This window comes from Lepidochelys olivacea, assembly GCF_965140295.1.
Source record: "Lepidochelys olivacea isolate rLepOli2 genome assembly, chromosome: 20".
Classification (NCBI taxonomy): Eukaryota; Metazoa; Chordata; order Testudines; family Cheloniidae; genus Lepidochelys; species Lepidochelys olivacea.
Genome location: NC_140430.1, coordinates 5,594,760 through 5,621,972, shown reverse-complemented (window position 1 = coordinate 5,621,972; position 27,213 = coordinate 5,594,760). Strand labels below are relative to the sequence as shown.

The 27,213-nt window shown below is 56.6% G+C and overlaps 1 protein-coding gene across 2 annotated transcripts in view; it reads right to left on the bottom strand.

The window, feature by feature from the left end:
* Positions 1–692: 692 nt before the first annotated feature.
* Positions 693–27,213, bottom strand: part of SPRYD3 (SPRY domain containing 3) — a 38,590-nt gene continuing 12,069 nt past the window's right edge. For both annotated transcript variants that reach the window (XM_084610787.1, XM_084610788.1), the window contains exons 7-11: positions 14,790–14,939; positions 11,788–11,845; positions 5,316–5,435; positions 4,596–4,753; positions 693–3,425 (exon numbers count right to left, since the gene is read on the bottom strand). In XM_084610787.1, the coding sequence (XP_084466913.1) occupies positions 3,291–3,425; positions 4,596–4,753; positions 5,316–5,435; positions 11,788–11,845; positions 14,790–14,939 (621 nt within the window). In that variant the 3' untranslated portion in view covers positions 693–3,290. The remainder of the gene's footprint in view (positions 3,426–4,595; positions 4,754–5,315; positions 5,436–11,787; positions 11,846–14,789; positions 14,940–27,213) is intronic.

The window sequence follows — 27,213 nt, the reverse complement described above, 5'->3', positions numbered from 1 at the left end:
AAAAGAATGAGGGGGGATTTGATAGCTGCTTTCAACTACCTGAAAGAGGGTTCCAAAGAGGATGGATCTACACTATTCTCAGTGGTAGCAGATGACAGGACAAGGAGTAATGGTCTCAAGTTGCAGTGGGGGAGGTTTAGGTTGGATATTAGGAAAAACTTTTTCACTGGGAGGGTGGTGAAACACTGGAATGCGTTACCTAGGGAAGTGGTGGAATCTCCTTCCTTAGAAGTTTTAAGGTCAGGCTTGACAAAGCCCTGGCTGGGATGATTTAATTGGGGATCAGTCCTGCTTTGAGCAGGGGGTTGGATTAGATGACCTCCTGAGGTCCCTTCCAACCCTGATATTCTATGATTCTATGATTCCCCACCCAGCTCACCAAAAGATGGACCAAATTTAGCGTCAAGGCTCCATTCAGCTGTAACTCAACCCGCTTTAAGGGTTATACAAACCACAGCGAATGCACCTTTCTTTAACAAGTAACCAAATCACACAAGGAGAAGCTGATTCAAATTGATGGTTTACACTAAGGCTTGGTGATTTAAATCAGGATTTAAACCGCTGATTTAAATCGATCCGCCCTGATCCTCAACCCGCCATCCCACAGCCCAGCTGCCTGCCACGGATCCCTGCTGCCCACGGGGCCAGCCACAGGGCAGCACCAACCAGGACAAAAGATGCCAGGAGCCGGATACAGATAAATATGGAAACTCCATCTTTATTGAGTGTGTATAAAGATCTCAGTATGTACAGACGTGTAAGTCGGAGGGTGGAGAGCGCAGACTGGGGGTGGGGATTGGGGGGATCTCAACCTGGCTGGGTCAAAACACTTGATTCCCCGTAGGTGCAAAGTCCGGGTTTCTCAGCCAGCAGCAGCCTCAGCACTGGTGAGATCCCCATCTCGGGCGGGGGGAGGGAGGATGGGCTCCATGCAGATGGGACCCGGGCAGGGTCCCAGCCCAGGGCATCATGCCCTCCCAGCTGAAGCCTAGCAGGGGAGAGTCCCACAACTGGAGCCCTCCCCAGGCTCACTGATTTCCCACTAGCAGCTAAGGGCTGTGTCCAGACCTGGGCTGGGGGGATACACAAAAGGGGGAGGGGGCTGATTTTTACATTCACAAGATCTGGTAACAATTAAGCAAAGAAAGAGCAGCATAAGCCCCAGTGGCACCTGGTCCACAGCCAGCCCCCCAGCCATCACAGACATGACCCCGTAGGCCCAGGGAGCTTTCGGCATCACAGGGCTGGGGCAGCCCAGGCAGGGGTGGGAGCGGGGTGGGGGGGTGAGAGACCCTTCCAGCGACTCAGCTCTCATTGGCTAGCGGCCACCTGGGCGCAGCCCTGGCCCCAGGTGTCCCAAGAGAGCCGTAGAGAGGAGTGAAGGAACCTGCCCCAACGTTAACTCTGCCAACGAACCCTCGCGTGCCCCCTGAATTCATTCTCTGCCCCCCATCAGAGCATCCCCCTCGCTCCCTGCAGCCCCGCCAGCCTGGGCTGAGACACTAGGCTGCCCAAGCCCTGGCTGGATTAGCCCCCGCTTCCCTTGGAGGGCACAGGCGGGTTCCATCGCCATCCTTTGCCCCTGCATTGGCAGTAGGGCAGGCACCAGCATTTAGGGGGTGGGGGGAGGTATGTGTAAGCTCTGGGGCAGGTGCTGCAATCCCCAGCATTGGAAATAGGCCTCCCCGCCGTGACCCCCCACTTGCCACCCCACATGAGGGCCACGTCCTCCAGCCCAGCAAGGGGAACCCCCGCCACAGGCTAGGGAGCTACCCCTCAAAGGGGGTGGGAGAGGGAGCCACGGGCAGACTCGGAACTGGGGGGCAGCCCTGACCCGGTCCACATGGACTCTGGGAAGTGGAAGGCTGAATTGGACTGAAGGAAACAGCAGACGGAGCAGCGAGGGCTGGTCTGCCCCGAGCCTGGCTACAAGCCCAACCTGGGGGGATGCTGACACCAGGCTAGGGGGGAGCGAGAATTTCCAAGCTTGCCTGGGGTGGGGGGGGAGGCTGCTTAATGGGGGAAGCCCCAGTTACCCTGAAGAAACCCACCCATCTACCCTGCCCCTTACAGACCTCCTGGTGATCCCTAGGAGGGGAGATGGGCTGGGGTCTAGGGGGCTCCAGGGTCAGGGGGCTGGGTGAGGGGCAGCTGAGATCACCCCACGCAGGGCCGGGGTTTGCTGACTGTGGCCCCCCACAAAGGGGCCCTGGGCTGCAGCACTGTCCCCTCAAGGCCCAGCCCCAGCCTGACGCTACATCAGGGCCCACAGCAGCCAGTGTTCACTCCCCCTGACACCCCCAGCCCCTGACCTCAGAGGGCAGAACGAGACAGCTGCCAGGGACAAAACCCTAGCCTGCCCCCTGACCTGTGCCCTGCCCCCGGGGAGCCTGACTGATGGCCTGGGGACTTGGGACCATGGGTCAGGCCATCCCAGCCCCCCGAGGGATGGCATGACACTGTAATAAGGCAACCAGTGTGGGCACGAGGGGCGGAGGGTTGGCCATCGCTGGCTACAGAGGGGCAGAGGAGGAAGCCCAGGAAGCCGGCTCTTTAGCAAGTGGGGCAAGGCTCGGGCACCGCAGGACAGCAGGGAGAGGCTTCGAGGCAGCCCAGACCCCCATCTGAGTGGTGCCTGATTCCTCACCAACACCAGGGCAGGCCAAGCTGGGGCAGGCAGGAGGCCACAGTGCTGTAAAACCATCCGTGGTAACAGGAGAGGTCCCAGTGGGCACAGATCTCACGCATGCTCAGGTGGTAGCCAGAGCCCAAGCCGGGTGCCCAGCTACCAGGATCCCTGCAACAGAGCAGCAGCCAGACAGGAAATGAAAGCAAAGAGGAATCTCGCCAGCTGGGGGGAAGGGGCCAGCCCCACACAGGGGGGTGGGAATTGGGCCTCAGGCGGCACCTGTCTCCGCATGTCACACACCACACTGAGACGGACAGGCTGGGCCCAAGGCTTGGCAAGTTGCTACAAACAGGAGATTGCCCTGTGCTCTGGCTGGCACTGGACAGAGCTGGGGGGGCAGCACCAGGCACATCCAGAGCTTCCGGAGCTCTCTCCAGCCACCCAACATCCCACCTGCAGACTGCCGGGCACCAGGGCCCAGTGGGGCACTCGCGGAACCAGCTGGGATAATACTTTGGCCACCAGCGACAAAGCACTGCCCCCTACAGGCAGAGGCTCAAAGCGCGAGGGATTGAAGTGATGGAGAACGTCCCCAGGGTGCCCCATGGGGAAGGTGCTGACCCCGAGAGCGGGGCAGAGGACGGGATATGCCCCCTGGCTCCTAGCCGCTGAGCGGGTGGAGGTCCACCTTGACTTTCTCCCCACTGCTTAGCATGCCAATGGTGGGGAAGAAGCCGCCGACCGGCACCACCGCGTCCTTCTTGCCAATGATCTTCCCGTTGCGTGTGAAGAACACCTGGGGGGACAGAATGGTGCCGCGGGCTGTTAACCCCTTCACTGCCACAGCATGGCCCCTTCCCTCCCAGCCCAGGGCCCCACTCAGTACAGCCATGACATCCGGCTCCACGCTGGGAGATGCCCAGTCAAGGGCCACAGCAGCTCCTTGTTGGGAGTAACCCAATCTGCAATGACTGCAAGTGCCCCCCACTTTGCCCACAGAGACGCTTCCCAGCATGCACCACGGCTAGATGTGTACACTCTTTAGCCCGGGCCTCTGTTAAACCCAGATGCCACAAGCCCCCGGGCCCCGCCAGGCCTGTTGTTTTAGCCACCCCGTCCTATGGGCTCAGGAGCCGTAAAGCCCGAGGAGAACAAGCCAGGGGTGCAGGCCAGCCAGCCAGGAGGACTCCAGTACAGCCAATCCGAGCCCCAGCCAGCAGGCCGCAGAGCCAGGCGTTGGAGTGGTGTTAGTCCGCAGTTCTCCGGCACTGCTAAAAAGCCAGTTCCTTGTAGCACCACTTGGAGGAGGGGAACATTGTGGCATCAGCCACTAGGGGGCGCCTCAGGCCAGGGAAATCCAGCCAGCTCGTACCCAGGCCTGGGCCAAGGTCACAGTAAGGCACGGGGGAGAACAGGCCGGTCGGCCCCTGGGTTAGGGGCTGCAGTTTCTTGGGGGCTGGGCACTGCCCAGTCAGCTCCAATTGATTCAAGCTTGTTGCACGGGGTGGCAGCACCATGAGCTGTGCCAGTGTGTGTCCCTGGGGCGGGGTCCCAGGACCCCAGACAGAGCCACCCCGTCACTCCCGGCAGGGCCTCCGGCTCCTACCAGCATGGATGCAAAGCAGAAAAACCCCCATGGGGCAAAGCAGCCCCATGACACATCCCCAGTGCCCTGGAACCACCCCTCGGCACACCCCCTGCTCCCCCAAATCACCCTGGAAAATTCCCCCTCCCCCGAGTCATCCCCCCGGCGTGTTCCCCACCATGCCCCAGCCCCTGGTGCATTCCCCCTCCTGACCCACACTGGTCCCATGGCACATCCCCCAACCATGCCCCCGGCCTGACCCCCCAGCCCCACATTCCTCCCTTGAGCCACCCCACCCAGCGCATCCCCCACCCCTTCCCCAAGCTGTCCCAGCCCCACGGTACAGCCCCCAGCCAGGTGCCAGCAAAGCCCAGCTCTTACCACCACTTTCTTCCCTTCGTGCTCCTGCTCCATCTCCTCCCCGTCCTCTTCCTCCTCCTCCTCCTCCTCCTCCACCTCCTGGTGCAGGTACATGACATTCCGCACGCCCCGCAGCTTGGGCTTCAGGTCCATGGTGTCGCAGCTGTCGTCGCTGTCGCCTGGGGTGGTGGGGAAAGCCGGGTCACCCCGGGGCTGGGTTGTACCCCATGCAGGGAGCACCCGCTGGGGTCTCTGCAACAGGCTGGGCCCTTCGACTCACGTAGCAGCGGCTCCAGGATTAAACCCCACTAAGGACCCCTCACCCCCAATCCAGATTCATTCCCCCGACAGGCCCCCCAGGAGCTGCTACCACATGTCCTCCGCTCAGCCCCGTCCAGCCACCGCAGCGAAGGCACTGCCTAGCACCCATCGGCACTGCCTAGCACCCAGGGTGCCCCGCGACCGCCAGCCCCTGCCCTCACCAGGCCTGAGCCAGGGGGTCGAAGCAACTCGGCCAGGTCAGCAGCACAGCCAGAAACGCCATCCCGGCTGCCTGCCTCTAGCCACTAGACCATGCTGCCTTGCTCCACATCCCCCCTGCTTTTCTGAGTCTTGTTTCACCACCGGGGGCAAAGCTGGGGGACTGGCTGCAGCCCTCAGCACTACACTCATTGCTACAGGACTGGATCTCAGGTCCCCGGGGGCCAGCCACGCCTCCCCCAGCCACGTGCGGTCACACACCTTCGCTGTCGAGGATGTAATCCCGCGGGAACATGATCCCGCAGCCCATAATGTCGCCCTTGTAGCACCGGGGCCCGAAGGGGTCGCCCACGCCGCTCCCGTGGAAGATCTTCCCATCGTCTGGAAGGAAGAGGCAGAGGAGAGGCTGTTAAGCATGGCGGGCCTGGCAGGGCGGCCCGGGAAGGGGAGCGATGCCCAGGCACGTGGCCACTCTTTGGGGAGATTTCCAGCCTGGCAGCACCACCGGTCTACACCAACCAACATGGTCTCTGCCTGCAGGGCAGGTGGGTCAGACTACGTCCGCCAGTGGGAGATGGCACGAGATACCTGGGCCACACAGCTCACAGCCGCACTGGCGCCATGGGACTCGGGCCAGGATAGGAGAGAGCACGGGCCGAGCCTGGGGGAGAGGTGGACCCCGCACAGAGTGCGGCTCTCTGCCCCCCTTTAGTGGCTGGGCCACGCGGAGGTTTGTGAGCAGGCTTGCCGAGAGGAATCCTAGCTCATCCGGCTTTTGGGGGCTGAGGTTCCAGGTCAGCCCCCACTTAAGGGCTACTGGGGGAAGACGCTCTAGGTTAACAGCTGCTCTTAGAGGATGGGATACAGGAATAAGGGACAGGGGGCAGGTGATTGTCCAGGGAATCTGGGCCTTTTGCTGCATGGAGGAGAGGACAGACCTAGAGGTGCAGGGTTCCCGCTGCAATGCTCCACAGCTGGACCCGCACTAGTTGCCAGCTATGAGTGATCCCACCATGGGTGCATGAGGGGCTGTGCTTACCTGGCGCTTTGCCCTTGCCCACCGAGGTGGTTTGCTTGTACTCCTCCTCCCCAGCAGCTGGGGGGATGGGCGTATTCGGGGGGGATGGGCTGCACGCACCCCCCTGCCCCCCCGGTCTCTACCAGTGTCTGCTCCTGTGCAGAGATTGCGAATTGCAGAGCGAGCGCCCATGTTACCACAGGCCGGGGAGAGCGATCGCTCAGAGGGCACGGTGCCAGCACCCCAGGCCTCACCCTGCCCTATCTCGGCTCCCTTGCCAGCCCCAACCCGCCCACCTCCTCAGCCCCCACAGCTGGCTGTACTGTCAGCTGCCTCCCGAGCCATGGACCGGACCCAGGGGGCTGACCACACGCCCAGCGGCGCCAGACCCTCCTCTTAGCCCTGAGAGACCCCAGCGCCCAGCCGGCCATGGCCTGCACCCGGGAGTGCTGCAAGAAAGCTGATGCACCGGGGTGAGCTCCGGGCTGGGGCCACACGCTGAATGGGCTCTCATGTACCAGAGAGCAGATGGTGCCAGGGGAGAGAAGCCGAGCGTGGGAGCCCACGTGAAAGGAGCCAGGGGGGCCCCGGCTGTGCCTCCCGCACCATGCAGCTGGTTCGTGGACCAAGGAGCCCCAAGGCACATGGGCCAGGCAGAAGGCGGAGGCCTGGCGGGGGGCAGGGGGGGGTTGTTTCAGCAAACAAGGGAGATGCACCCAGCGAAGGGGCGGTAAATATTTCTCCCCGTTGCCAGGGAAACCGAAGCTGGGAATAATACTGTGTAAACATTCCTGTGTGTCGAGAGCGAGCGCGCCTTGTAGGGGATCCCCTGGCTCCTGCCACAGGCGGGGGCGGGCACCAGGGCCCATGCAGGATAACCGGAGGGAAACAGACCCCTGGAGGCTGGGGGGAGCAGGGCTTGCTGGTGGACGGTACTCGGGGCGGGGGCAAGGGAAGGCTTAACCCAGCCCCCTCTCATGCCACATGGAAAGGAGCCCAGGAGAACGCCATCCCCTGCACCAGGTCGCTGGAGATTTTCCAACCTCCCAACCGTCTCAGGGCACCAGCAGGGTGCAACGAGGGGGCCATGGCCTGCTGCTGCCCCCCTTGCCGAGGGAAGACCCCCCAGTAGATCTCAACCCCGTGCCCTCTGCAGCCAGTTCGGTACCTGCCCAGCTCTCCCCTCCTGGCTCCTTCCACCTACCCACAGGGTCCCATACACCCACTCCTCAGTACCCCCCCCCCTTCGGCCTCGGAGCTAGGCTGGAATCCTTTCTTCCTTGCCCCCTCCCCTCCAGCATCACAGACCTCCCAAGCCAGGGAGCTCCGCGCCCCCCATTGCTGAGCTGGGGCCACAGCAACCTCAACTGGTGTGTTCTACCCAGGTCTGGGTGAGGGAGGCCGTGAGCTCGACCCTCGCCCAGCACGATGGGGCCCCGATGGTGACTGGCCCTTGGGCACTGGCATCAGAACCATGCTGCGAGCATGGGGAGCATCCCTCGGTCTAACCCCGGAGAGACGAAGGCCAGCGGCTGCACTGGACGGCGGGGGGGTGTGTGTGTGTTCAGGAGATGTAGGAGTTCTCGGCCCCGGCTGGACTCCGCGTTCCACTCACTCCCAAAAGTCCTAGTTTGGAAGGAGATTGGCTCCTTGATGGGTAGTTTTTCTATTAGCCCCAAGTGAGAGCAAGGCCCCATTGGGCCATGCAGCTCCCCTGCCCCAAAGAGCTTCGAGACGAAACAGAAAGAATGGAGGAGAAACTGAGGCACAGCCAGGAGAAGGGGCTTCTCCCGGTTCACCGAGCAGGTCGAGGCAGAGCCCGGACTAGAACCCAGGTCTGCTGCTTCCCAGCACCCTAGACTGTGCTGCAACCTCAGTCAGCTATTCGAGCCCAGGCACCCAGCCATCAGGCTCGCCAAACCCAACTCAGACTGCGCTGGGGCTGCCAGCCAGGCAGCTGAGCTCCAGCTACGAGGCAAGATCCAAAATGGGGGTGGGGGAGGCCAGGCTGGAGCCACGAGCGACTGGCTGGGGCTGCCAGGGAAAGGACAACGTGGCCAAAGGGAGCTGGGAAACCTGGACACAAGTGGGTCACAGCAGCTGCCTCTGCCCCCCATGCACCCGCCTGCACACCATGCTCAACTGTTTGAGAACTGGCCTGGCACTGGGGCATCTGGGCACACCCCAGGCACCCAGCTGCAATGCTCACCATGGGCAGCAATGTTCAGCTGCCCTTGGCTAGCCAGCCCACCCTGGGGGAGAGAAAGATGATGGGCAAGGAAGGAGAAAGGCCTCCGCAAAGACCCACCGGCCCAAGAGAGCAAGCCGGGCACTGCAGGCCGAAGATCTCTGCTTGTGACCAAGCCACGGGGCGGCTGGCCTCCACCAAGGCCTCCCACACTCCTCACGGATGCCTTCAGCTCACACCAGCCACAGCCCCGGCAGAGATGGGGAGGGGAGCATCCGAGATAGCTCCGTGCCATAAGGAGGGTGATGAGAGCCGGAGCCGGACACTCAGAGGCAGCAAAACAAAAGAGATTGCCCTCGATTCGCCAGCCAGCCACAAACCAGGGAGCTGGCAGGAGCCAGGGACGGAGGGAGAGGGCCACACAATGAACAGAAGCCCATGAGGGAGTTTAGGGCCGGGTTACTGCCCCTCGCTTCTGCAGACTCTCCCCCCTACCCACGTGGTACCTCCTCCACTCGCCTGCAGCACGAGCGGATAGGAGAAGCTCTTGCCCGTCTGCATCGCTACCTCCCAGCCTGGGCTCTGCTGCCCGGACATTCCCCCGCTGCAGGACTGATTGAGCGCCCGTGTCTGCCAGAGGTTATGGCAGCTCAGAGCAGCAGCTGGCACTGCAAAGACTGGGTAACACGAAGGGAAAAAAGGTGGGAGGAGAATTTTTCCAGGAAGAGGAGGAGGAGGAAGGTGAAGTGGCCAGCGAAGGGAAGTGGGAGGCAGCAGATCGAATACTTGGATGGGAATTTGAATGTTCCCCTGGCGCCGAGCACTGGAAAGAAACCACCAGGAATCAAAAGCGTTTACAGCTTTTCCTTCAGAGAGACAAGTCAGACAGAGAAAATAAAATCCTTAATCAGGCAGAAAGGGAGTGCGGCCCAGAAGGTCGGACTGCCCACGGAGGGAAGGGATGGAATGCGGAGCGAGAGTGGGGACAGCTCCCAACAACTTCAATCCCGAGGGAAGGGCCACAAGGCTCCCAGCCCTGCTGTCTTGGAGCCAGAGGACCCGGTAGGATTACGGTGACCAGGCCTCAATCGTCCATCGAGGGTTGAGACTGCATCAACAGTGCCTCTGCCACTAAGAGCCAAGACTCAAGGGCTGACCTAGGCCAGAGATAGCAAGAGGTCAGGCTGCCACCAAGGCACCCGCACACAAACCCCGATCACCACTAGATGGTGGCAATGGGGCTCCTGAACCAGGGGTTGGGAGCCCATAACTGGGTGACTCAAGCAGAGATGTTGAAAACACCCAGGCACTGTTGGTTGTAAAAATCCTGCCCTCAGCAGCTTCTGGCCTTGTGTGTAGAACCCTAGACGGGACTCTCAAGAGACCTGGGCTCTATTCCCAGTTCTGCCGCTGGATGACCTTGGGAAATCCACTTCCCTGCCCCATGCCTCAGTTTCCCCCTCTGTCATACAGGGATAAGGCTACTGCCCTTCTCTGTAAAATGCTTGGAGCTCTGCTGCTGGACTAGCAACATCACCTAAATCTTTTCAACACCCTTCCCGAAAGCACGGCTGAGCCTGGGCAGCAGCAGATGCAGGTGGTGCTCCAAAGCCATACCCCGAGCCAAGCAGCCACCTGGCTCTAAGCACTGTGGCTCTGATCTGCCAAGTGGCTCCTTGGAGATCTGCTTGTGTGGTTACACACACTTGGCCTGATGCCTGGCTGGTGTCGCACGACTGACTTCGGAGCAGCTATGCCGATTCACATCCAGAGATCAAGCCGAGGGGCCCCTAGAGAGAGGTTCAGCACGGACACTTACAGCCCTGTGTGTTGGGTAACACAGGCCAGAATGATCAGAGCAGGAGCTGGTCTTTGCAGCGAGCACCTCCAAAAGCTCTAGGCAGCCACAGAGGCAGCAGGTCACAGGAACAAGTCCCCAGGACCAACCCTGCACTCAGCAGCTGTTCAGCTCCCAGCTGGTGGAGCGTGCTGGCCGGGAGCAGCCACAGTGGGACAGCTGGCTCAGCATGCTAGTAGCTAATTCTCAGCTGATGGGGATCAGCCGAAAGCCAGCATTACAGTCCAAGGCAGGGGAGAGAACCCCACTCTTCAGCTAGCCACACTGCCAGCTCCTTCTGGCCCAGTGGAGCAGACACGGTGCCAACAGGGAAACCCCAGGTCTCGCTGTACTCGTCAATTTTAAGGTCAGAAGGGACCACGGTGATCATTTATTCTGACCTCCTGCACATCGCAGGCCACAGAAGCTCATCTGACCCTCTAAGGAAAGGCAGCTGGAGGCTCCAGGGAGTCCGACCTCCAGATCCCTGGTCGATTGCTCTGCCTAAGAGCCTGGTGCCAAGCACCCGCTAGTCCCCTGGGCTTTCACAGCGAGCAACACAAGAGCCAGCCTCGGTTCATTCTTATCATGAGCCCTGGGAGGGGGAATGTGTCCACACCCGGGCCTGCAGCCCTCAGTGCTTGAGCCCAGCTTCCATACAGGGGCTGGGTGAGAACCACTCTTCGAGAGCAGAGTCAGTAGTGGGGATGTTACTGTAACCCACCCTCTACTGGGTGACTGTTCCCGCTGGCTGAATCACACACAAGAAGAGGAGACTCTACGGTCTGTTAGCTCAGGTAGGAGAGGCTCACGATTTGAGACTAAGAGTCCCAGGTTCAACCCCTGCTATAGACAACGCACAGAGGGCTGCTGCATGTTCGGGTACTTAGCAAATTAATAATGGCTCGCTGTTCTTCCTGGGGTGCAGATTAATGTGGGCTAAATTCAAAGCAGGCAGAAACAAGCATCAAAGACCCAGAGGAGCGTGTGGCAGCAGAAAGGGGGCAGGCCAGTTTTGACGTAAGAAGATTGAAAGGCAACAGCCAGATGAACTGAGCCCCTAGTGGAAATAACTCATCCCCCATCCCTGCTGGAGTGCAGTGGGTCTGACTGGATCCAGCCCACAGCGCGAGAGGACTCAGAGCTAAGAGGACCACCATCATCCATCGCAAGCCGGAGATGGGCAGATATGGCAGCAGTAACCAGTGGGGTTGTAAGCAAGTGGAGCTACCTGTGGCCTGAACATTAACCAGCTTTCCCGGCTGATAAACTTGGGACCAAACACCGAGCCTCACCGGGCCTCGCTCTGGTGGGCTGCCAACTCCCTGGACTTCTCCACTCACGATCCAGACCCCACCGCTGAGAGGCTGCCCCGAGAGCAGAATGAAAGCCGGACCCTTTGACATTAAAGACATTTTCAAAAGCTTCTGCAAGCCCCAGGGGTATTTATGCACCTAACTCCCTTAGCTGCTTTTTGAAAACTCCCCCACTAAAAGCTTGGTGTCCAGTGTTGGGAGAATGACACTTCCACCGTCCCCCAAGTTGTGTGCATTGCACTGACTGCCAGTGGCTGCCCCTGGGTGATGCTGCTGCATTTGGGGAGTGCATGGTTAAACTGGGAAGGGACAGCTTCCTTTGGGTTCTGGCCAGAGACTTAGATTCCTCCCCATTCCAGTCCTGCCTCGCTCACCTGCATGGTAGGCCACAGATCCTCTGCTCCAGCCGGGATGGCGGTTTTTCGGGTAGTCCTAGGGCAGAGAGAGGAGGGAGGGTGGGTCTCATGACTTCACCCATTATCACCTAGAGTTCCAGCAGCGGGAATTGCTAAAATATTTCCCTATAAAATGTGAGTTTGCCTTTGGCCTTGGGCCGAGATGGAAAATCCAGCTGTAAAAGCGCAGCAGACACATCCCCCACTCCCCCCAGCCACATCCCTGGCGCCACGGCATGCCCCCTCCCGCCATCCCCGATGGAGGCTGTGACTCGCTTGGCTTCAGGAAGGGGAGGGGAACCAGGCCCTGTGCAATCAGAGCGCTTGGCCCATGAGAGAGTTAATTGGGAGGCCGTGGCATGGCCTGCCTCAGGTGCATGACTCACCGGCAGGTAAATCCCTTGGGATTAGACGGCTGCAGCTCAATGAATGAGGATGCACTGCACCGAGACCAATCCCAAACCACCGGGGATGAGGGAACCCTGCCCGAAGGCTGCCAAGGCTAACAGCAGGCCAGCCAGCACCAGCATGAGTCAAGGGTGACTCAGAGCTACCTGCTCCCCAGAGCTTTCTGGCCCCTGTTTGAAAGATGCTCCTGGGACCTACGCAGCAACTTGCTCCACCGCGGCCCAGCCCAGTGCAGAGCGTGCGTTGGCTAGCGGCGCAGCGGGAACGCTACGGGGCTGGGGACCCAGGACAGGGATAGGCCTGTTGCATCAATCAGAGGGGTTGGGGTGCTGCCAGTCCCGACAATATCACCTGGACATCAGACAGGAAGGATGGTCCAGTGGTTAGTACGCAAACCTGGGACTTAGTCAAATGGCTGCCCCTTGGACAAGGCATGTCTACACTGAACACTGAACCTGGGCTCTGAAGCCCCCCTTCCGTCCACAAACAAATCACTCTGACTCAGGGCGCTAAGCCCTCAGTCCTAGAACCCTGCTGGGAGGGTGGGTCAGAGCCAGAGTCCCACTGAGACTCGGTTCCAAGCCCTGTCTTTTAGCAGTGTGGGATGCCTGCCAAGCTGCAGCCCCGAGTCAGAAGGTCCGTGCAGCACAGCGCAGATACATTAGCATGGCTGAGACACGGGTCCAGCAGCTGCAAACCCAGGTTCACAACGCAGTGCGGACACTCAAGAAATCCCAACTCCATAAGCCCTGGTCCCACAGATCCAGGTTTAGGGAACAGTTTAAACGGACTCAGTCTCTCTGTGCTTGTTCCCCATCTGTACAATGGGGTTAGGGTTAGGGGCGTGTGGGGTTAAATACACGGAAGGTCGTGACATGACGACAATATGGTGACAGGGACCAAACCAGTACAAGGGGTAGATGGAATTTAGGGTTTCCAGCTGACAATGCTGTGACCCAGCGTGGCTTGTCACACTTAACCTGGCCTGCCCCCAAGAGACCGCTGGACACAAGCGCCCATTTCCACCTATTTGCTGCAGCTGGAATGCGGCAAAAGTGGGCAAGGAACAGCGGGATTAAACGGGGTCGCTTCTGGCTTCTTCCCAGCCCAGGTTCCAGGGGCACCTCCTGCCTGTTGTGGGCCATTCACGTGGGCATTTTGTTGCCCTGTTAACGATTTTGAGTCCTCTCTTCTGAGAGGAGGGGCAGCTTCCTTTGGGGTCTGGCCATGGACAGGTTGCCCCCTTCATTCCAGAACGCAACCCGCCAACCAACTCATGTGAAAACTACAAACAGTGTAGTCTTTCCTCAGTGCTTACCTCCTATCAACTCATCTTAACCACCAATCATCATCCCTAGCTCTTATCCCAAAGCGCTTTTCAAAGAGGTATCATTGTCCCCACATTACAGATGGAGAAACTGAGGCATGGAGGGGGGAGGAGAAGTACTTTGCAAGCCAGTGGCAGACCTGGGAACAGAAAACACCTTCTCTCTTAGGGAAGAAAGCGCCTAAGAGGGTCTGTGTTGGTCTCATTCGTTAGGCCAGGCCTGCTCTTAGCTGTTTGAGCGGCAGAGTTATTGCCATCAAGGTAGGTTTTTGCCAACGCGGTGATGCAGGTGAAAGCCTAGTGTAGAGAGTTATCCCAGTATAAAACTGCTTATGCGGGTATCGCTTATTTCGCTTCTCTGAACCAGAATAAGTCAGGGGGCAAAGCCGACACAGTTAACACGGGAAAACCTAAGTGCAGACCCGACTTTACATGGTCCCCGCAGAGAATGTCATCAGAGGTGCCCGTTGCAATGCAGACACTCCCTCACTAGGAACTGAACTGAGAGCCCACCCCTCATTTCACGTAGTGCCGGCAGAGCAATTTCCAATCACTGTCCCAGATTAGGGCTGTCCTGGCAGCCTCACTCGTAGGTTGTCATCAGACAAGGCACAGCTGGGTAACAAGCAGATCCCTGTAGACAGTAGCTGACTTGGCAAGAGAATGGAACCTGGTAACGTGGGTACAGCCAACCCCAGGGCCAGCTCTCACACAGAGACTGGACCTGGCAAGCCCGATGTGCCATGAGGAATGCTAGCAGCAGCAGGGGAGGGTAATGTGCTGCATCACCCGGGAGATGAACATGAGTGCATGAATCCAGACCACATGTCAGGACAAACACAAACAGATGGCAGGAAAGGGGCAGGGGGTGGTTTGCATTCTCGAGGGGGAGGCAGCGCAGCCTACAGGATGGCTCCTATGCCACAATCAGGTGAGACCTCACAAAGAGAAATGAGCCTGGCTAGATCATTCACCTGCTGGGGGGGAGAGGGGTGCCTGGGAAGGGGCTTTTAATAAATAGGCACAATAATAAAACATGCAGCTTGTGTAACGATCGGGGCACCTCGTGGAAGCTGAACATGGTTAGGCTGGGTCATCCCACGGATGGGAGATCTCCTCAGAACAACCTGGTCTCCGAAGCCCCACCTCAAACCACTCTTGCTATCAGCAGGCTCGTGGACAGACACACATATCGGACGGATGTGTGGGACCCATCCAGAAGGCACTTTCCCCGCAGTGGCTTTACCTTCCGGGCCAGGCCTAGCGCAATATAGCACTTCTCCCCGGGGTCTACGATCTCCACCTCAAAGTAGTGGCTCCTGGTGCTCAAGGGGTGCCTTGCCTGGGCCAGCCCAACGTCGATGATGCTCTTCCCCTTGCCCACGTACTCCAGGAGCTGCAGAGAACAGGAGATCGGAGTCAACCTCTGAGAGCAGACGTGGCACCGGAGACCCACAAGGCAGGGACTCCTATGGCAGCAGTTCTCATCTTTCCCATGCCAACACAGTCCCAGCTCCTCACCCAGTATCCCACTCCCAGATAACCAGGACACCCTCCCCTCTCTTAGCAATACAGGAAGGACGGGGTGAATCCCCACCCCCCAGGCACCTGTTCACAAGTCATAGGTAGCAAACCCCTAACCTGTAGAATGATCGATTGTTTGCCCTGGAAAGGTCCCCTGCACGGCCACAGAGCAGGCCCTGCTCCTGTCTGCACTGCACAAGTGACCCGGGGGAGCCTGGGCTGCAGGTTCCATCTGTCCCTAGCCTGGGAGTGTTTCGTAGCCCGGCAGGGAGCAAAGGAGAATGCCACTCAGCTCTCCGGCCCAGTTTAAATCGTGGCACTTCAAGGTGAAGTGAATGGCTTATGGAAAAGCCTGTATGGAAGGAGACCAGCTGGGTCTCTGCAGCCCTATGGGTGGGGTCACTCAGTCTGGCTTAGTTATACAGTGATCTAGCTCTGCCCAGTGGGAGGGACTTATGCCCCCAACACTGGGGACCGGGAGGGGGGCTCAGACAGATTTCAGAACTGAAGGTTGGTAAGTTTCAACAGAAGAGGGAAAGGAAGTAACAGAAGCCAGCCAACCTGCTCGCCTGGCCAAGGGTCACATAAAAGAGCATGTCAGGCCTTGTCCCCCTTGGGATACAGAGAAGCATCTTCTAGGAAGCAGAATGAGACCGCTCAGTCCTTTCAAACAAGCCAGGGACAACCCTGCGACGACAGCTGTTCTAGGCTACCCCCTACGTCCCACCAGATCACCCAGAACACCCCATAGCCAACTCCTCAAGAGAGCCAGCCATCCCCGAAAAGCCCTGGGGTTGGGAAGGAAAGGGGAGTCATTAGAAGAAACAGCTTCTGTTGGAGAGAAAAAATAGATTGTGTCCTAGTAGTACAGACTGAGTTAAACTGATCTCGCTTGGGATCTGGCTAACTTTGGGAGGGTGGGGAGGAGAGAGAAGAAAGCTGCATTTTCTGTCCCAGTTGCTCTAAGGATCCAGAGGGAATTGCAAAATCTGGGTTTTTCAGGAGGAGAAGGGGATGTTTACAAGGCCGGGAGCTTTGCAGATTCATGAGGCAAGCCCTGTGTCACGAGGTTTTCTTTGGACAGCACCCGACATTCCAATTGTTGCTTCACAGACATCAGCTTTTGTTTCCTGCCTCCAGCAAGCCGGGCCCTTGTCCCACCTAACGCAGCTGCGTGGAAAAATATCCCTTCAGGGATCATAAACGAGACAACCTCACACCCTCCTTTGCTCCCCAGGGCTGCCTGGGCTCATCTCTTAGGAAGAGAGTCTTATTTACACTCACAAGATCAGAGTTGCAATAGCCGACACACCACGTCAAAGGCCTGGCAATCAAGAAAACAACACACGAACTGGCTGACAGCTGGAGCTGACAGATTAGTTTGTACCAGGCCCAAAGCATCTTGTCCATTTTAGCTCCCCCACCCCGCATCTCGGAGCCCGGCTGCATGTTGAACCAATATTTGCTGGCTCCTGCCAAGCCATGGAAAGGGTCAGTGGTTTACATTTTTCCACTCAGTCGCTGCATTGCCACGGGATTCTGAGAACTGCTCATCCATTTAAGAACCAAAATAAAATCAGCACGAGGCTCTGGAAGACGAAGTCACCTCGGGTCACTCCTTGACAAGGAACAACACTGGAAAGAGACTGTAAATGTTCCCCTGCTGGAAGAAAGCAAGCTTAGAAGAGAAGGATACTTACGTAGGATCACGTAAAAGAGCATGTCAGCTCCGTCGATTAGAACAGCAGATAATGTAGGTGGCTGCACATTATGCATGCATGTGGCGTCCAGACAGGGCTGGGGCCAATGACAGCACCAGACCAGGAGCTAGTCCTACAGGCTGATGGGAAAGAGCCTGCACACCATTACATGAAGAGGGTAAGTTTCCTGGGCACAGCAACTGCTCTAAAACACTGGGGGAGATGCAGAATGGCCAGGGGTTTGTGGGGCCACTCAGCTGTGCAGAGCCAGGGGCTTGCTCAGAGCCAGGGACATTTTTTTCCATGCTCTAATAGATCCACTGTAGGTACAAACATGGCGCCCATAACCGCAGCTTCTGGGCATATCACACTTATCAATGTATTTAACCTCCTAACCCTGCTGCGAGGTGGGGCAGTTTTCCCCAGTAGCCATGAACTGAGGCACAGAGACACTAAGCGACTTGCCCTCAGGTCACATAGGAAGTGTGTGGCAAAGCCAGGAATTGAACCTGGGTGTCCCAATCCCCAGGCTACAGCCCTCACCCCTGCACAATCCTCCCTCAGCTAGCTCTGCTGCAATACACAACCAGAGCATGTGCTCCAGGCCAGAACACGGCATTCAAAGTGGAGCACATGCTGAGAAGAGCCACTAGGTTGACCAGGGGAACGGAGCTGATCTCACAAGAGGAGACAGGAGGGGCTTGGCTTGCTCAGCCAGACAAAGGCTGAGGGGGATCCAATTGCTCTAGGTAAATTACACCGGGAAGGGGGAAGAGCTTGAGGAGCCAAAGGACAACGCTGGCACAAGAACAAATCTGAATTAACTGGCCAGGGAGCAGCTGAGGCTGGAGGAGAGGAGTGGGTTTGCAGCCTCAGTAGGAAGGGTTGGGGGCAAGTGCCCTATGCTGTCTGAAGAAGGGACCTGATCCATTTCTGGCCAGGATGATGTGATGGGGCTCCCACAAAACCAGGCATAACCTCAGCGACCATTCCAGTCCTATGGCTCCACTCTTTGTGCAGGGCAGCTGGCATCTTACAGAGCAACTCCAAAGCCCTTGAGGCGGGGTGCCTCAAGGCATCTGGGGGGAACCTTGGCTCCCCTGAAGTCAATGGCGGAACTGCCTTTCGGTGAGGGAAGGGCAGTGGGGGAAGATTTCCCCATGTGGTTTTCCATTCCCATCCCCTGGAAGCTTCTCCAGACCTAATCCAAGCTGGATTTGGGGGGGCAACATATCCAGGGGTTTCCCAGGTAGGGGGCACAGTCTGAGACTCTTTGGTGGCTCCTTCTCCCCACCCCATTCCCTAAAACCTGGGGAGGGAAATGGGCTCCAGGGATGCTCACAACACAAAAACCACCAGCACAACCTGCCCCACAGGCTAGCAGCCACGGAGCCCATGGGTTGTAGGATCCTGACCTCCGACCTCTCACCCCTAGCGTGGGAGGTGCCAGGCTTGCCGCTGCCCTGAATCTGTGGGAAGATACCTTCAGACCCCAGTGCTGGCACCCCAGAGTTGGGTGACCGCTTTCTAGGGGCAGGCTTGGCACCCACCAGCCGGGCCGCTGGCCCTGGAGACCTTCCCAGATGGGAAGCTTCCCACCAGCAGCTCACGCCCCTCGGCTGCAACTTGCCCCAGCAAAGGTGCTGGCATGCACGCTCCTCCTGGAGACCGGAGGGGGGCATTGTTTACCCAGTGCCATGGCAGCGCTCACAGCAGTGGCAGTGATTCACCCAGCGGTGCTGCCCACAAAATACCTTAATCCCCTTTTAATTAGCTGCTTTAAAACTAGTAAGGCATCATCTGAATAACAGACTGAGTAGCGGCTACCAGCCTACGCCCCCCAGCCCCGCCCTGTGCCATCCAACATCAACAGGGACTCCTCCCAGGCCTACACAATCCCTCCCAGCCCCCACACTCCAGCTCAAAGTGCAGCCCCCAGCACCCTCCGGCCTCCCTCATGCCCCATTCCATGGCCATACACCCATACAACAATGCGTTTGCCTCGCCCCCACTGGAGCTGGGAACGCTCTCTGCGCTAAGAGACAACGATAGCTGCATCCATAAGGGTTGCGCCGTGTCTTCCGCGGCGTTCAGAAGCAATCACAGCTCAGAGAGTGAGCGACAGGACCCTCAATAGCTCGGTCGCTGCTGGAGCTCAAAGAGATGATCACACACAGACGCTTCAGGCCTGAAAGAGCTATAATTTGGAAGCCTCCCAGTGCAGAGCACAATGGAGTGGCTCCTAAGCTGCAATGGGCAAGCGCAGCTCCTCTTTGGTTTGATGGGGGCGGCGCTGAGCCAGGAAAAAGGAACTGCAAGGATCGAGGACAAGTCTGAGAAGGCCCCCCCCGAAGAACAAGGCACAAAGCTGGAGAGTGGCTCAGGCAGCCCGCTGAGTGCGTAGGCAGGTTGAATACAGTGCCCCTCTGGAAAGGCAGTCCCATGCTGGCTGGTCACCTAGGTATGAGTTCTCAACCGGGGGGGGGCCAGGACCTGGTGTGAGGAGGGGGCACATGCCACCTGGCCTCTCTCACATTGCTGAATGGCATCTTGACTTGATGGATGAAGGTTCCAGGGGGTCCCTGTATGGACAAACCTAAGAATCCTTTGCCATGGGCAGGGAGGGAATCAGCCCATAATCTCAGCAGGGCTTCTCAAGGGGGCATTTGTTCCACCCTTGCCAGCTTCCCTTCAAATGATGCTTCCTAGCAGGCAGCTGGGTTTGGAAAAAGAAAGAGGCCCGTGTAATTCCCCAGGACGGGGAGCGTGTGCGGGGAGGAGACGGCCCGAGGCGATTGTGGCGCAGATGACGAAAATTCCAAGACAACCAACTTTTCGGAACAGACAGACACATGATAAAACTGCCCTCTACCTCCCCCTCCCAGCCAACCGGAGCACCCAAACCAGGCCTTTCATCAAGGGCCGTCAGTAATAAGACTGTCCGAGAGAAGAATGTGAATTATGTGCATTATCATTTCCTGACAGTCTGGAGCTAAAACGGAAAAGCCCTGGCTAGAGATTCAACGGATTGGGGGAGGGGGAATTTAGCAGGGGCAAACTTATTCAGCACTAAGGGTGGCAAGATGGAGAGGAACAGTCTGCAATCTCCCCTTCTAGGCTGGCCCAAGGGCGGAGGTGGTTTTCACCGATTGTTCTTTCCTGGTAGGGAAGAGGGATAGCTCAGTGGTTTGAGCACTGGCCTGCTAAACTCAGGGTTGTGAGTTCAATCCTTGAGGGGGCCATTTAGGGATTGGTCCTCCTTTGACCAGGGGGTTGGACTAGATGACTTCCTGAGGTCCCTTCCAACCCTGAGATTCTATGATAAGCTGTATCAGAGAGCTAGTCAGTCGGACATTATTAAAATTAGGCAAAGGCAGCATGGTGCAGTAGGCAGAGCACAGGAAATTTGAAAATCATGTCCCAGGCCTTCAAGCAATTGCGATTCGGAGGCCCCTACCCCACCCCAGTGTGGCACCCTCTTAGAGGGGCCTAATTCTCAGAAAGTCCCGAGCACCTGCGTTCTGGAAACCAGGCCATTTGATCAGCAGTCCAGACATGCAAAAAAATCACTAGTCGCTTTCAAAGACATCAGCTCTGCTACTGCTTTGCTGGGTGGCATGGGGCAAGTCCTCACCCCCTACCCTGCTCTGTGCCTCAGTTTCTCCATCTATTACATGACAATGATGCCAACAATCCTTTATAAACAGCTGAACTATCAGGCCCTTAAGCACCTAAATCTAGGCCCTGTCCCCAGTGTCTGAGCACCTCACAATCCTTAGTGTATTTACCTGCCCAACCCTGCTATTATCCCCATTTCACATGGGGAAATGGAGTCACAAGAGAGGTTAAGAATGGATTTTGTTGTCAAAGGCTCAAATGGCAGCATCCCCCTAAATGACTTGCCCAAAGTCACAGTCAAAGTGGGGAACTGAACCTGGGTCTCTCAAGCCCCAGGCTAGCACCTTAACCTTTAGGCCATCCCTCCCCTACGGGCCACTTAGTCTCCCTGTTGAAAATCTTGGCCGTACTCTCCATTGCAGCGTCAAGCTGCAGCACAGAATGCGTAGCCTTGACTTTGGATTCTAATGAAGCGCTGCTGAGACCAGCATCGCAACACTGGCCACAGTTCTGGGGTCCACATTTTAAAAAGGGAGTTTCAAAATTGGAGCAGGAACCACAAAAGTGAGCTAAGAGCTAGAAAAAAAAGCCTGACAGTGAATTCAATTTGTTTAGTTGATTGAAAAAAAGACCGAGAGGAGATTTGATTACTGGGAATTGGGCTAGGAAGGGGGGCTGACTACACACACTCCTGGCCGGAGACGCTCGGACCACCCCGAACGCCGCCTCTCGCCTCCCTTCCCCGCTGCTTGGGGATGGTTACTCGCTCCCGCCCACTGATCGGCAGCACTGCTCTGCATCCCACCTCAGCCCTCGGCAGTGATGCCTTCCAGGCAGCGAGGTGCTTGTACTTGCACCTGGGAGCCTGGGCTGGTTCTAGGCATGCTGGATGGACACCTAACACCGGATCTGTAACATAGGTGCAGCCGAATTAACATGGGCCCCTACTGCACTACAAACTCTCAGCCAATTCGCTGCCTATCTCCCTTGGAGCCCCTGCCCACCGACTAGGCACAGAGTGGGTTTTCCCTCGAGGGGCCGGAGCCTGCTGACACTCGCTACTTGGCGTAGCTAGCTCTGTGAAGGCAACATGTACTCGCAGCAGTCGATGCTACAACAAAAAAACAAGGTTCAGATCCAGCATCGCCAGCCCCAAACATCCAAAAACGCCAAGTCAGGCTCCAAAAATTGCGAGATTATTTTTAAGCCAATCACGAGGTTTAAAAAATCGCTTGTGATCCTTTTTATTGGCTTTCCAGTTTCTGAACATTTGGGGTCAAGTTTTCTAGCTTTTCTCCACAAGCACAAGAGCTAGAAACTTTCAGTAATTAAAAAAAAAAACCAAGCTGAGGATTCTGTCACATGACTCCAGGAGATGGTGCTTTAAGGAGTAAAGAGACACCAAGCAGCGAGAGAGTCATGAGAGAAATCACAGCAGCGGGCAACACCGCAGACCCATGGCTATTTCCCGCCCACATCGACAACCTTCCTAGCTCCCTTGGCCTTTGTTGCACTGGTATCTGCCACCCCGCAATTTCAGTGGGTCAGCTAATTTAGCAAACTCTTCCCAGCTGCTAAATAAAAGGCTGAATGCCAGCAGCTGCACGGCACCCCAGCCTCATCTCAACGCCACACAGGTCTGCTCCAGCCCAGGAGGGTAATTGGATTCGCATGCACTGAAGCTAGTTCCCCAGGACAGGGAGCGCGAGACCATCTCAAACCCTTTGCCAAAGTCACTCCAGCCAATGAAAATAAAAAGCCCTCAAGTTTGCCTGGCATAACGTGTCCTCCATGAACTGCTGCTGCCTATTACTCATTGTTGCCTCAGCCCCCGGGTGCAGGGAAATCCTCACGATCCAGTCTGTTCTTTCGCTAGGGCCCAAAGCTAAAAATCCCTAGATGTGCCACAGAGATGGCTCACTGAGTTCATCTCTCTGGCAACACAGCAGTGCCAGAGCCCATCCACTAGAGGGAGGCAGTGTGGCCTAGTGAATAGAGCACCAGCTATTCTGGGTGCTATTCCCAGCTCTGTCACCGTCCTGGGGCAGGTCATGTCACCGTTGTGCCTCAGTTTCCCCATCAGGAAAATGGAGATAATTACACTTTGAAATCTACTGATGAAAAGCAAGGTATAAGAGGTAGGTAGTCTCATCACAGATGGCTTGGTCTTCCCGCGGGTAAGGAGCTGGCAGCAACTAGCCATCCTATGGCCTCAATTAGTAGCAAAAGTAATTAGCTATCCACCAGAATTCTGAGTCAGGCACATGGAGGAACAGGTAGAAGTTGGAAAAGAAGGGGCTATGTTCCACGCCAATACACAGTTAGACTGTGGAACTCATTGCCACTGGATGTTGTTGAGGGCAAGAACGTAGCATGATTCAAAGAGGGACTGGGCACGTATCTGGATCCCAGGGACATCCAGGTAAAACAGTAAGTACCAAACAAAGTGTTGGAAGAGCGACAGAACTTCCCACTCCCGCCCAGCTCTGTCTCATTGATAATACACGTTCATGCTGCAAGCCACGAAAGGGGAGGAAGCGCAAGGACCCCTGGGCGAGAAAGTTGGATGGACCCAAGATTAGAACCTTTGAGATTCCACTGTCAGTGCAGGGAATCTCCCGTCATGCTGCTTAAAGCCCCGCAGGCTCATGCCACCCCCACACGCTGTGTGGCAGGGCCACCCACGGACCCCCTTTCCCAGCAGGGATCAGGGTTAGTTATGCGCTCCCGTCACTAGTGGGATGGAGCAGGCAAGAGAAAGGGATCAGATCAGGCCTGAACTATACCGAGGATTAGAGGAAAAGACTCTTTCATGCTCCTGGAGTGGCTGTGTAACAACATGACTGCCAGGCCTCCTTCCTTCCCAGAACCCACTGTTTCAACCCCACTTCCGGCCGTCTGGCTAAGCCACCAACATGTTCTTAAGGAGAGAAAATACACAGGCGGCAGTTAGTCTAGCAGTGAGGGCACTGGAAAGATTGAGGACACCCAGGTTCTATTCCCGGCCCTACCACCAACCTGCTGCATGACCTCCAGCAGGTGTCTGGAGCTTTGTCTAGACTAGGATTTAGAGGTGTGGGATGGACCACAGTGGCTAGCTCGAGCTAAGACAGGTCTTCTCAGGCTGAGTAAAGAGAAAGCAGAGTGTTCTTCAGCACATGCTGTAAAGTCTAGGCTACCCGACAACATCCCATCTTTAAATCCCAGGCCTTGTCCACACACGGACGCTGCAATGCTTTAACTGTACTGATCTTGTGAAAGCAGCACAAGCCCCTGATGGGAATGCAGACTTACCAGTATAAAGGTGACCTATTCTTGTAGGGGAAATGGAACAAGCTATACCAGTCAAAGGCACCTTTACACCAGCATACCTGTGCTCACATTAGGGGTTGTACTGGTATAACCGGACGGGTCAAAAAAACAAATCACCCCGACCACCAGTTACACCAGGACAAAACTGCACGTACAGAAAGCCCAGGTCTAGTCCGAGCCTCATTTCCCTCCAGCCCTTCGCTGGCCTTTTGTTTATTTAATTTTCAGGCTCTCTAGGGCAGGAATCACCTCTCACTGTATGTGCAGGGCCCAGAATGACGGGGCCCCCATCTCAGTTGGGGCCCAAAGGTGCTACCCTAGTGCAGATAACAGAAGTTCTGCAAACATTATGATGTTAAAAGAAGCCAAACAACAAGCGACTTCTGAAAGATGCCAGAATCACAGCTGCTAGGGATTGGAGAATGGAGAGCCAGCTTTGCCCTGAGAGTAGCAGTCAGAGGGACCTCTGTCCAGGTCAGCAACTGGGGGTAGATACCCATGCTCTCTCTACCCTCAGTTTTAGAGAGAGGGAAACTGAGGCACAAAGAGTAGCAGCGACTTGGCTAAGGTCATCCACTGACCCACGACTCCCAGCTCCTAGTCTTGGCTTTAAAAGCCTGATCTTGCCTCGTGCACAATTTCCCCACTAGGGACAACAGGACAGGTAGCTTTGTCCAAGCCTAAGTCATCTCAGTGAGACAAACACTCTGGTGCCAAGCTCACATGCAGGACTATGGTTTTGCTGGCATGCCCCAGCTGGCACATCTGGGCGCTGATCCAGTCCCCAGAAGAACCCAATACCAACTTGTCAGAGGAGCCCCACTCCCCAGCTGCCAACAGCACTAGGTTGTCCCCAAGGAGCTCATCTGATGTTTGCATTCAAGACCCCTCTCATCCGACACAGCATTTTGGGGGACAGGTGACTTAGAAATGAAGAAACAAAACTGGTCTGTGCCTGTAAGAAGCTCTGTCCCAGGCAAATGCCCCTCTCCAAGCAGTCTGTCTCTTTTGGAAAATGGACGGTCTCTGTATTGGTGGACCAGGAAATGAGCCTATTTAAAAGTAACACTCTGCACTCATAAGATGCTGTTGATTTGAGGATCTCTTTACAGACATTAAGCCTTCACACCAGAATTCGGAAGTTTTAGAGAGGGGAAACTGAGGCACAAGGCAGCGATGTGACATGGCTACGGTCAAGCGCTGCGTCAGTGGCAGAGCTAGAAGAACCAAGGAGTCATAGAATCATAGAATATCAGGGTTGGAAGGGACCCCAGAAGGTCATCTAGTCCAACCCCCTGCTCGAAGCAGGACCAATTCCCAGTTAAATCATCCCAGCCAGGGCTTTGTCAAGCCTGACCTTAAAAACCTCTAAGGAAGGAGATTCAACCACCTCCATAGGTAACGCATTCCAGTGTTTCACCACCCTCTTAGTGAAAAAGTTTTTCCTAATATCCAATCTAAACCTCCCCCACTGCAACTTGAGACCATTACTCCTCGTTCTGTCATCTGCTACCATTGAGAACAGTCTAGAGCCATCCTCTTTGGAACCCCCTTTCAGGTAGTTGAAAGCAGCTATCAAATCCCCCCTCATTCTTCTCTTCTGCAGGCTAAACAATCCCAGCTCCCTCAGCCTCTCCTCATAAGTCATGTGTTCTAGACCCCTAATCATTTTTGTTGCCCTTCGCTGGACTCTCTCCAATTTATCCACATCCTTCTTGTAGTGTGGGGCCCAAAACTGGACACAGTACTCCAGATGAGGCCTCACCAATGTCGAATAGAGGGGAACGATCACGTCCCTCGATCTGCTCGCTATGCCCCTACTTATACATCCCAAAATGCCATTGGCCTTCTTGACAACAAGGGCACACTGCTGACTTATATCCAGCTTCTCGTCCACTGTCACCCCTAGGTCCTTTTCCGCAGAACTGCTGCCTAGCCATTCGGTCCCTAGTCTGTAGCGGTGCATTGGATTCTTCCATCCTAAGTGCCGGACCCTGCACTTATCCTTATTGAGTCCCAGTAACCCCAGCCACCACACCCTGCTGCTTTGGAGATGGGAGAGTTCAGCACCTGCGTGGGAATCCCTCTGCCCGAGAGAGGGACAGTGGCTTCTGCTGGGGCTGATGCAAACCAAGGGAGTAAAGGTGGGGTGCCGTCGCACACAGGAGCCAGCTGTACCGTGAAAGAATGCAAGAGCCTATTTATAAAGTTCCTAATTCGGTGTTCACGCCACACCCTGCCAACCCTCCCGCGTCAATTAGCACCGTGCATTGTTCGAACGTTTGTGGTAGTGCGGCTGAGCTGGCCGGTATTTACACATGGCAAGAGGGAACGGGTGGGGGGGTGGGGGGGAGAACCAAAGAGACTTGCCCTGGCAGGCAGGAGCCATGGCAAAACCCCACACAGCCGTTCCAGGGAGCAGATGAGAAACACTCGCTCTGTCTAAAGGTCAGCGAAGGCCTTGGAATGTCTCTCCTGGCCCTGCCTCAAAATTCAACTTCACAGATGTTGTCTGCAATGAAATGTCAGAGGAGAATTGGGGGGGCGGTTAACAGAGGTTGAGATGGAAAAGGATGCAGCCCAAGACGGCGGATTCTTCCCCGCCGCGGCGCCTTGATCAAATGGTCCGGCCCGGCTCCATCCGGCACACACGAGCGGCCGTCACATGTGCTGCGACGTGGGGTCTGCGTTCACAGCTGCAATCCTTTAACAGCTGGAGAAGGTTTGGGCCCCGAGTTTGTTTTTGAAAAAGGCTCTGGGAGAGGGTAGAAATGCTCTGAGAGCTCCAGCTGGGAAGAGGAGGCAGCAGCAGCTAGTGATTAGCACAAGGTTCTAGCTTCCAACCCCACGGACAACAGCACTTCGGTCAAGTCACATACCCCACACCCACCGTGCCTCAGTTTCCCCATCTGTGAGCAAAGGATTGCCTTTGTCTTCCTCTACCACAGGACTTTGGGATCCCCAGAGGAAAGAGGAGATGCAAGTACAAGGGGAAAAGGACCCCAGCTGGACCAGGGAGGAGGAGGAGAAGGTATGTTTGGCGTTGGGAAGAGCCCTCTCACGAACAAGAATGGGCTCCAGACACTGCTGTGCACTTCATTACAGAGCCAGTCCCTCCAATCCCTCAGACTAAGCCGGCCTCATAAGCCCCACCGTGATGTCAGCAGATATTACTGGCCCTAATTTTACAAGGCAGGAAACGGGCAGTGAGGGCAAAGCCTTGCCTGTGGTCAGAAAGTGGCTCAGAGGCAGGAACAGAACCCAGAAGTCCTGACTCCCAGTCCCCTACTTTAACCACAGATCTCCCGTTGCCGTGGGACAGCATGTGTTAGAGCATGCGGCACTCAGGATGCCCCGGAAGCATCAGGGGTAATGCAGCAGCCACAGGCTCTACCTCCACTAGAAGGGCAGCGAGCATCCAGACACAGCAACAAAGAAAGCGGGAAATTCAGACGCCCATGGGTCGATCCACCCTCACGTTCAGCAGTTTCCTTTCTCACCCTACCGAACACAACA